This window comes from Cystoisospora suis (genome assembly GCF_002600585.1).
Source record: "Cystoisospora suis strain Wien I chromosome Unknown contig_4904, whole genome shotgun sequence".
Taxonomy (NCBI): domain Eukaryota; phylum Apicomplexa; class Conoidasida; order Eucoccidiorida; family Sarcocystidae; genus Cystoisospora; species Cystoisospora suis.
The window spans coordinates 8,116-19,443 of record NW_027157696.1 but is presented as its reverse complement, the minus strand read 5'-3'; the positions used below and the strand labels follow the sequence as shown (position 1 = coordinate 19,443).

Genomic DNA, 11,328 nt, shown 5'->3' with positions numbered 1-11,328 from the left:
GAGCTCCGAAAAATCTCCAAGGTCGTAGCTTGAAAGCTGCGCACTGTTGTCCAGTCCACACCGCTCCGCCAGTTCCCAGCACCAGGCAAGCTGAATGGAGATGGTCGGTATTCCTGTAGCCCTACGTTGTTCTGAGTGAGCAGCTAGTGTTCATCTGGAAGAACCTGGCGATACGAGACGTCTGCGGAATGACAGATACACCCAGCTACGAGGCGGTGCGTGTTGTCCGCTTGAGAGTACTTACGTCGTCGTAGGAGGGCTCCATGTCGCACCACCGGGTGTTCAAGGGCACAAGCTCGTTTGGAGCAAATGGCGCCAACCTCCCATCCAAAGTACGACACCACACTAGCCCTCCACAGGTCTGAAGGAACAGCCAGCCAATCAAAGCAAAGCGTCGTCCTGACCGCAAAACTCTATGCGGGAGATAAGATCTGTCCCGTCACCACACGGGAATCGACCGCGAAAGAGCCCGAATCTGACCAAGTCGATGGTTCCCTTCCCTCTCACCTGCACTTGGAAACCATCCACGGAGAAGTGTGACAAGTTATTGCGCAATTTGTCTACTATCTTCTCTCTTGTTCGTGACAGAATGCCGAGGAAACTCGGACGACATTCATGCCACGGCCAAACCGTAATGCTGTCAACGCCCCAAAGCGCGGGAGACCGTCGCTAGACCGATCATCAGCTTCCAATCGTTCGACTCGTAAATCATCCGGGTATCACTAATACAACAACCACGCCTACTGCTATTGTTTCCGACACGAAGTCTCGGTCCCCCTTCCCTTCCCAACAGTTCCGTCTCCTCGGATGAGTTCAGTAGAGCTGCCGGGTTTTCTGAGACGAGGGATACCTCTGCTACGTGCGTCTCCCCCGTCTCAACCCGAGATCTTAGACGAAAACACGGTGACTCGGTCAAGAAGAGGCCATGTATTGTAGACTGGACTGGGCCGGCCCGGGTACCAGTGGAGCTACGATGCTTCTTTTCAAGCCCTCGCATGCAGCCCTGCTGGTCAGTGGACGGCGACCGCTTCACCGTTGAGGGAGACAATGTTGGTGAAAGCGCCATGTACGACCACGTCCGTTTCTGACGTGTTTCAGATGCAGCAATGTTCTGTCACACAGAGCATGGACGACAAAATATAGCACAGCCCGGCAGTGCCCTTACTCCCTCCTGTGCACCGTTCTTGGCGAGCAAACGTGCGGCTGCTGGACCTACTATATCCTAGCATAGATACAACGACGTCGGGAAAGCAGCAAGTCTATCAGGACTCCGTTTGGCAGGTCAGCGTTAACGGCCAGGGACAGTCTTTGATCTCGAAGCAGAAGATGAGGCAAAGCCGGGCCAAGGCTTTCGCTTAGCTTCGGCGACAAACAATTGCCCCACTGGACTCTGTCACTAAAACCTGCGTATCCTTTAGCCGCTTCATCCCACCGTGGAAGTCCGCTTACTGCCATCACTTGAAGATAAACCTTCTTATCTTTGTCCATTTGGTCCTGAGGGAGAAGCGAGCCCGCATCCGAAGCACTGTTAACTCCTTCCTGTGAGCCTATTCCTCCAGATACTTCGGTCCCAGGCACGTCCTTTCGGGTTTCGCAAGTCGCCGAGGCGCAGTCGAAAACCTTCTCCTCCCGAATAGCCTTTTTAGGCTCCAAGAGTAGAGCGCAATCACCAGGGAAGAAGAGAAACCGGCTCATAGGCGACAAATCTGAGAGAGGAACGTCTTCCAAACGAACCAAATCCGCCAGCAAGCCTCCTTCGGAGTACGCGGCTGAAAGAAGCACCCGCACGCGAACCACGCTGTTGCTCGCAGTGTCATTTCGTAGGGACGCTAACGTACGCGCGTTCGCAGAATGCAGGACAATTCCAATCCACTTTTCAGGAGACTGTAGTGTTCACCGCACGCCATGTCAGTGTTCTCCAAAACAGATACGTGACAGGTCGCGGCCGCAGGGGCCCTGGTTTACGATGAACGCTGCCTCGAGTCTGCGGTCTACGAAGTTCGTATGAAAAGCAACTGGCTACAAATGAAGCTCACGAGCGGCAAACTCGGCCTGTCTCGCGGACCGGAGTCCTCGATCCTGTAGCGGGGATCGATTTTTCAGTCTGCGAAGCGCTTGGTAAACGCTCACAGCGGAGAGGATCACTTGCACGGAGCTTGGTCACAGCTCCGGAACGCCGCCCGGATCGGAGCCTGTTACGACCCAGAGGAAATCCCTGCTGCAGGGGCGTCAGTCCACTCCCTTTGCAAGTTGCGCCACCAAACCACTACACACGAGCGCCGTTTGAAATTTCCAACTGAGTTCACAAGAAAAAGCGTATGAGTTTAAAAAAGAAGGCTGTGATGCTCACCTGCTGCTTCTTTGTAGAAGGGTCTTTTTGCTTCCTGCGTCTGAAACTGTGAGCCCTGGCATTTTCTCCCCTGATCCCACATCTGGCATCACACAAAGCAGTGTCGCGGCGACAAGTCCTCAGCGTGGCCTCGCTTTGCAAGTGCTCAGTCGTCTCCTCTTGTATCTGGATAGCGTCTCGGCCGGCCACCTCGCTCCTCAGCGTGGGTAGTGTGACTCGGAAAGGCGAAGTCGAAGATACACACACTAGGGATAGCATCTGTACGTCACAGGCATCCCCTGTATGGATATTTGGGACGGGCGTACAGCCTGTCGAGGAGCCGCGCCGAGTGAAGCCAACATTAGTGAGGTATGATTACACGGCTCAGTTAATGCTTCATACGTCACGGCTCAGTCAGGGGGGGAAAATGTGCAAAGCGCTTACGTGATGGAGCAATGCTTCTACGCGAAAACAAATACACGACACGGAAAGACAGGCTGAGCCGCTCACGCTCTAAGTCGCGCCTCGTCTCTAGAGGAAAAGAAAGCGAGAAAGGAAGAGAGCAAGAAAAGAACACCCACAACAAATCCGGGATGTCCAAAAACCCCAATACCAAGCACGAACCAACCCGCTGCTGCGATATGCGGCTTCGCAAAAAGGGAGGCTTTTGCGTAGGCGGCGCTGGTATAGAGGCACCGGAACCCTGTACGCCCGTGTTACGGCACCTTGCCCCCCCCCCCTGACGGGGAGAAACTTCACTGGCAGTTCCACGCGGAGAAAATTCGTATGCATCTGGGTACGCAGTACCATCGCGGCTCTCAAAATCATTCACCTTACCGCAATGCCAAACCGCGCCAGCTGAAGTTCCACTGCTTTTTTACGTTTCTGATCCTCCAGGATCTGGACCCCGTGTCCCTCCGCAGCTGTCATTTCAGCCCGAAGTTTCCGAGCCCGAACTGCGTAAGAGAAAACAACCCACACAGGTGCTGAGGATGAAAAGCGCGACAAAATGCACACGAACATGGCGGACACGGGCCGACAACCCGACCCCCCCAAAAAAAACAACTGCTCATTGAGAATAGACGCTCAATCCTCAAAGTAACACGTTTCTTAGGCGGCGACGCGGTTCGCCTAAGCCTGCGCTGTTTTCACGGCTTTCGACTAGCAGTCATGCCCTCTAGTACCGATGACTCGAGAAACGGTGTCAGGGAAAAGATGTAGCTACACTCACGCTAAAGGCAGGCATGTGATGTGAGCAGAACGACGACACAACCACGGCGATAGTCGGACGGACAGCGGAATGATGAAGGCTCGCGAGGGCCGGCAACACCATGGATACACAACCGGTTGAGGTGTATAGTGAAAGAATGTTTGCCCGATTTCAGAATTAGTGCAAACTAAACTAATGTGAGCATATTTTGTAAAAAAGTACTCAAAAATGCGAAAGTTCATCTCTTCTCCTTCTCGAGCATCTCCATAGAGCAGACTGGATCTTCACATCTCCGGATATATGTACATTTCCATACACAGATAGGAACGATCATGCGTCTACACTAAGAACAATGAGGCAAGACTTAAATGCATGGATTGGGATGTGCCAGAAGAAGAGACCCTGTGCAAGTCAGATTTGCCCATCATGTCTTACGAAAGAACTCTGCTGGATTTTCAAGCCAAGCGACAGTGGCCCTCTTCTCCGCCCTCTTGACTGAAACGACGACGCCCAGGCCTCGAGCATCCTCCTTGAATTCAACTCCGTTTGTGTCGTCCCCCTGCACTCCTTTCCCAAAACCTTTCCCCCCTCGGGATCTGAATGGGAAGCATCCCCGCCCGTCTCCTCGCAACGCCATAAGGCAAGTCACAACACCTTGAATCTGAGCTGGATCTAAGCGGCCTCGAGTTGAAGCGCTGTTGGCGGGGGTAAGAGAAGTGCTAGTAGAGTTAGGATTGTCGCTGCTGCCCGCAGTACCAGGGGAATATGTACTGGTCGAAGTACCGGTTCCCCCGGCACCCGCCATCCGGAGAAATTCGACGAGTTGAAGTAGTTCTCTTCTTCTTACTTCACCTCGAACCATGTTTCCCACTAGCGAATTGAGACGGGCAGGAGCTTCTTCCGGTTCACCTTCTGCGCGTTCTTCCGCATCCACGAGCATGCGCACAGGCGATGAGCGACAGCCTGCACCTACTTGGCAAGAGTCAGAAGGGACAGATTCTCCAAGCTCGTTTCTACAAACAGTTGGTGTCCTCTGTCCGTTTTCCGCGGTTTGCGAGACAAGTCTATCTTTAAGAAACGTCACTTCCGACAGCCCTGGAGTCCTCGGAGCAGCCGTGGAATCTTTCCCGGAGCCGGAGGCTCTTGCGTCGTCTCCTGGACGACCGGGCGCCCGGCACCGCTGCTGCTCCAAGGAACCTGGAGAAGAAGAAGCAGAGTTACAACGTTTGAGACCTCCCCGAAGAACGGGAACGCGCCTATAAAGAGGGAGTGACATGTTGCCCGGTCCGACAGTTTCCTGTAGACACTTGAAAATTTCTTGCAAACGATGCACCGCATCGTCGCCGGTGCTTCCTGCAACGAGGCCTGAGGAAGAAGTCTTTTCTTTTTCCGAAGACGATCCCGCGGCAGAACACGACTTCTGGTTCAAAGAAGCAGTAGACGCACCCCCTCCATTACTTCTGGAATCTCCCTCCTCCATTCCGTCTGTTGGTCCCCCGTCGTGAAACTGTCCGTCAGGTTCCTGGTCGCTTTCGAGGCAATCCTCCCAGCAGTTTTCATCATCATCACTCACGGCTCCGTCTCCCCTTCCGGGGTCCCCTCCACGAGAACTGGATTCCCTCCCCCCATTATTCCCTCTTCTCCTAAGAAGGCTACGCCTACGTCTCCTCCGTCGGCCCCTGTCTTCTTCTACGTCTCCTCTGGAGTCGGCCTCGGCCTCTTCACCGGCCCCAGATGCCCCCTCATCTTCTGTGGTACGTCCTGGAAAACTAGCTAACCTTCCATCAGACAGACCCATCTCCCGACACACTCGTGTCAAAGCCTTTACAGCTTCGACAGCTTTCAAGTCCTGAGGAATTTCTGTCTCTTCACTAAGTTCAACTCCGCCGAAATACGGAGAATTCCACCACGGGGGCCCATGTGCTCTGGCGGCAAGCTCAGCTTTCTCCTCTTCCTCCGCTAGTCTGTCTAATTCCTCTTGAGTCCATTTCCGTGTGACATACATGTGAGGGAGAATAGCTATATTCACAATGTAATCTGACTGAGATAAAGGCACACGGTCTACGTTAACCGGGGTCATGCCCTGTCCTGCAACATTTTCTTCTATGTTGCCATCTTCCCAGAGAACCGTGCACCTGGTACAGAGCGAACTGACTATACCCAATCGATACAGAGGCGAACTGTGCTTATCATTCTGGCCTTTGTTCTCGGTTCTCTCCTCCTCCACATGGTCTTCTCCTTCTGTGGCGACGGAGAAAGCTTGGCCTTTTTGTATTGAAGGGCCGGCCTCTCCGTTACCTAAATCTGTTTCACTCTCCAACGCAGATTCTCCGATATGCGCGCAATGTGTGGGGTCTCCTTTTGCTTTATCCAGCGAGATCCAGTTTTTCGTGTTGGAAGCAGATACGGAACTGGCGTCTCCACATAAGAAGGGAGAGAACGGTGACGACTGATGACGTATGTTCAAGTAAACTGGTTGTCCGAGACGAAGCACTAATTGCTGTACTGGAAGGAGCTCCGAGCAGTCATGCTCCGAGGCTTGTGAAGTCGCCACAGGGTACGACGGATCGGCCGACCACGACTCGTACGCGTCTAGCAGCCAGTTCACTTTCACGTTGCGAACCGCAAACGACTTTACAAAACCTGAAACATCGCGACAGAACAACAACAATAAGAAGTTGGTGCAAATGTATATTGACCAGCTCATATCTGCGTCTCTACCCACGACGTGAGGATCATGGCACCCGACATGAACCGTGTAAGCGAGCGGAAAAAAGTCTACGGGTGGTGTTACGTGTTTCTAGATGTTTTTTCTGGTGGTGTTCACGATCAGAGAAAGAAACGCGTTATAATCGCACCACTGCAGTTTCATACTGTGTCAGAGTGTCGATGTAGCTTTTGGAAAGTTGAGAACGTGGCCCAGACGACATACAGTCTACTAGACTGGATGTAAACCAAGAAACCGTCGGATCGTTTCTGGGAAGGTGACTGAAACAGCTGGAACAGCGATAACGCATTCTTGAGTCATGTTACCTCGGCACAATCTATGAGCGTTCTCCGCCGCCGCCACCTCTGCTGAGGGTTCGTCTGCTGAAGGGCCTCCTCGCTCACGACGATGCTGTCGCAGCTGCTCCTGGAAGTTTCGCAGCCACTCTCCCTTGACGTAGACACGCTGCGATGGGAACATCCCGTATGGGTCGACTGGAAATCCTTGCCGCGGTTCAGGCCTCACACCTTCCATACTGAAGAGACGAAGAAGAATGTGGGCGCATCACTATGAAGGCATATGAAAAAGCATGCCCACGGGCACACCTAATGAACGACCAATGTAAATTCACGAAGAAAAACCTACGGACTAAAGTCACACAACAACCGTCTCGCCTACGAAGGTGTCTCTTGTTCTCGACGCCTTTCTCCGGGATGGTCTGCAGGCGACGGAGAGAGTCCTCCCGTGTACCAGAGTTGAGCACACACGGATGCATGATAGCTGTACACTCCATCTTCCCTCTTTTTTTCCTGTGCCCTGACGCCTCGCTCAAGAATCACTACAGTTTCCCGTTCTTCGCCCAAACTTGCACATGGATGCCTGACGATAAAGAACCTCCGTGACGGCTGCCTCCAGTCCCAGTAGACACAAACGAGTAAACCTTATCACAGAGGAGCGTACATCAGATGAAACAAGGCCCACAATGACACAGACAGGCATGCATATAGACCCGCAGGCCGATGCGGCCTGGTGCCTTGCGTGGATGTAACAGTATTCCTTATTGTCGGAAGTGTGAAAACACTACACAGCCCCGCGGTCCGTTGTTGCGCATACAACGCGGGTGAAAAGCCATCCTGTCTACACAGGTAGCAAATTTGCATGGACACTTGACGACACGGGGAGCTCCCCGCAGTCCCAAGCAAACGCGGAGTGTGCACACATTTGGCGGCGGCAGTAATGAACTGTCGACTGTAGTCAGCCGTACCCGTATTCAAGAGTGAATCGATGCCCTGAATCAAGCTGAACAAGGTAATCGACTTTGCAGGTGACAATGGCTCCCAGTCTTCCATCCTTGATCACGGAAGTCCCCACCTCGAAGGCATGGAGCGGCCTCAAGAGAGGAGGACTGGGGTACAACGGCCAGTACTGGAGTGAATTGAGGCGAACGTCCTGCACACAGATTCCTGTGTTTCCCGTTGAGGAGCTTGGAAGTTCTTGTGAAACGAGAGACAAAGCATCGGCGGAAACCGCCCTCGGCAAAGAACTGCTCCTCACTCCCGCAGATCCTCCAGCGTCTCCTGAAGATCGCTGCATTTCACGTGAAGGAACGAGACGCACAGAAGCTGTCTGTTCCACCTCGAGAATCAACCCCAGCCTTTTGCCGTCCTTGTTCGACACAACGAGGTCTCCAGCGTAAAAAGGGCGGTCGACTGAACGTGAGAGAGAGGACAAGAAAAGTAACTCTAGACAGACGGGCAAATACAGAAAAAAGAGCACCGTAGACGCGACACAGGGCAGTTCACGGAGAGGGGAAGAAGCAGGTGACAAGATTCAAGCGGCGAAAAGCAAAGTAGGCAGTGAGAGACGACAGCGCAAGAGGGAGCCAAATACATAAGGAAATTGCGCGGTCAACGGAACCTCAGCCCGGTGTGTGTACGATAATCGGCTTGTCTCATCTAGATATGTCCTACACAAGTCGACGACAGGCACCTTGGTTGACCGAACATCCAAGCAGTCACCAAGCCTGGCTTCGTCAGACACCGTCGGCGCTTGCGCTAGTGACCTGGTCTATAGAGTCGCTAAGGGACACTGGTTTGGACACGGTTCAGCCTACGCTCCATAGATCTCAGTTCCGAAGCAGCGCCGCCTACGGCGTGTGCACAGCTGGAAACATTCAACGAGTTCGTGGGGAACCCGGAAACCGAAGTGGATTGGGTCGTCGCGGGCGATCTCCTTATACGTACGCGAAACGGCATACACACGGTCGTGACGTGCCACTCTTGAGCCTTACGACCTTCACCCAGACTACCCCGAACACCGATGTTGACAGAGCTCAATCCCAGCGACGCCTCCTCCGTTGACCACACAGACTGCTCAGTCCGAAGTGATGGACGGTTGAATCACGCAGCGGGATTCTCGTCTGCGTGGGCGGGTGCCCAAGGAGACGAGCAGTGAAAGATTGCTTGCACACGAGAGGTTACTTGAAAGCTTGAAAGCCTGCTCCTCGAGCGAGGATATAGAGAATGTAGCACTTCTTTGTAAGGACGTCAGGCGCCTCTGCCTCCTACCTAGCTCAAGTTGATCCCGAGCCACATTCTCCACTGCTCCATCTTCCCACGCGATCTGAACTTCATGGGCTTCGGGATTCATCGAGTCTGCAAAGCCAGCAGGAAGCGGTGTAAGAGAACAGAGCAAATACAAGGACAAGGCACACGCGGTACCTCTTTGTCCTCGAGGACGGAATCTGTTATGTTGTGGAAAACAGGAGAAAGCAACCAGAAAAGATACCCTCAAATGAACATAGTTGATGACGCTTTTCACAAGAAACACTGCACTTCTCCTCATGCATCCACAGTGAGCAATGTGTGCAAGAAACCAGCTGGACCACGCCGGCCGATGACATGCTCTCGGACCCCACCCTCGTCACGACTATAAACGTGGTCGGGCAGTTCATTCACGGTTTCTGGGAAAGCCGAATTGGGGAAAGGAGAACGCCACATCGTTAGGTGGGTGTGGAGACAGCTCCTCCTCTTTTCGTAATCCAGCAGGCAACGCGGGGTACCAACAAGCGACGGAGTGGTTGTGATGACACACCAGTTTATCACAAGCAGACAAACTGTACAAGCGCTCCCTTGGTGTGTTCTCAGCGGGGAAGACACCGAAACTTGGCAACCACTTGGTTTCGCCAAAAGATCTGACCAAAAATAGCACACACTGTACGTTCGGTGGGAGAGGAACAGGCTGCGCACGCAATCAGGAAGTGACACAGAAGCTCTCTTGCCTGGATCATCATCTTCAGAGCCCTCCAAGATACCCCGGTAAGTCCGGACGACCAAGCCCTGAGCCCCGTGTCGAGTCCCCCCTGAAGCACTTCTCCCCGGGCGTTTCTTCTGAACAACGTCATCAAGATCGAAGGCTTTCACGACGTCTGATGCGCAGCGAGGCATCGCCGCCACAAGCCGGCTGTGTAAACTAATTGCCATACTCAGAGGTCGAAGGAACGATTTTGCTGAGAAGCTCGGTAGCTCCCCTGTCCGCCGTTGACTATTCACTTATAGCAAGCAGTCAATATTTATGGCCGGAAAAGGGCCCCACACGGCACACTTCCTCAGGCAGTGCAGCGTGAAACCTCATTTGGTACTTAGGTGCCGTGGTCGCGTCGTAAGTCTTTGACAAAAGTTAGCGGGTCCTGGATCACTTCGTGCGTGAGCCCAAGCGTTTGCCCTGAGTAGAAACCGGGTTCCTCTTCCTGGGCTGGTAATTCTCCTCTTCGCCAAAAACCATGTGCCCCAGGTTGGCTGAAGCCCATGGCAGTCCGAGGAAGGAATAAAATGGGACTCCCGTCCCCTTCCAATGCGTGCCTGTGTATTGCTGCAAAGAAGTACGGAAAACTCCTCGTGTGTCTTCTTTTTTGCCCTTGTCCGGTATCCCCCTGCCTGCTGTTTCTACTGATTCCTGATGAATGTGTATCGACCACAGCCAGTCCAGCAGGTCCGAAGGTTCAGTTCACCAAGCACGGAACTTCGCGAGCAAAGTCACACACAGGACCACGAAGGGCCATCACCAGAGGATGAAAGCACATGGAAAGATAACTCGAAAACGAACTTATTCAACGTCGAACCCAAGAACTGTTTGAAGTGTGACTGGAGACAGCGGCTACAGTACCGCCTGAAGCAACTACACACCGAAGGAAAGGTCGGCAATGTAGCAACGATCTTATGCCCTGACGCAGTTGTCCGCTCCGTAACCTGCCGTCAGAAGACATGCAAGCGCAGAGGAAAATACCGATGCGCGAGTTCTCCGATAGACATGACGTGCACACAGCTTTCTCTAGTTATTCGTGGTGCGTACGATAATCCTTGTAACTAGCGGCTGGGCTTTGCTGAAGAAACAAGGACCTCCAACTGACAGCCTAAGAACGAGCTTCATGGCCAGGCGTTGCAGGACAGCGAAGCCGGTGGACATGCTCTCTGTGGTGTGGTGGGAGAATGTCTCAGTTGCCAAGTACGATCTGAACCGGACCGCCAGGTGTATGGGAGCGCTGTTCATGGAATGGAGTGTTCATGCTCCGTTTTTGTACTTCGAACCGCCTTTTACAAATGACCCACCAGAGACGCCAGTACGACTCAAGCCGTCGGCACTGGGTAGTATTCCCAGCCAGCAACTGCTTGCCGCAAGTGTAGAGGCTCTCGTCAACACATGAGAATCCACATTCTGAACACAATTGAGAGGTTGGTGCGCGGAACGCAGATCAGGCCGGCTCCTCTGCGATTTCGTATCACGCCGCAACGCACATGTAAAGACTGCGAGAAGCGCCGACATCGTCGCAGTCCCTGGGGTCCTGACAGCTCAGTTGCGATGTTCGGAAATAGCTGCCCGTGCCATATCATTCCTACTATTTCCCGCGCGCCGAGAGTATCCGTTTCGGTAGCGACCGGCGGGCGGTCTTCCCACTACGGTCTTTTCGTTCGCCTCCGTCAACTTGCCACTGACAGAGAGCGCACATCCAAACCGCCCGATCGCCGAGTCTGATAGTCGGGCTGATGTCGTCCCCGATGAGGGTCGACTGCTGGTCACCTCCAC

The 11,328-nt window shown here is 53.4% G+C and overlaps 1 protein-coding gene across 1 annotated transcript; it reads right to left on the bottom strand.

Moving 5' to 3' along the window:
• Positions 1-245: 245 nt before the first annotated feature.
• On the bottom strand, positions 246-10,588 carry CSUI_008647 (uncharacterized protein; the record flags this gene model as incomplete). Its single annotated transcript, XM_068068774.1, has 10 exons — positions 9,527-10,588; positions 8,814-8,900; positions 7,511-7,955; positions 6,573-6,781; positions 3,975-6,182; positions 3,167-3,285; positions 2,351-2,432; positions 1,450-1,769; positions 961-1,111; positions 246-361 (listed from the first exon to the last, which is right to left on the bottom strand). Coding segments are annotated over exons 1-10 (3,939 nt in total), but the record flags the coding sequence as incomplete, so codon positions are not given.
• Between the last annotated feature and the right edge of the window lie 740 nt (positions 10,589-11,328).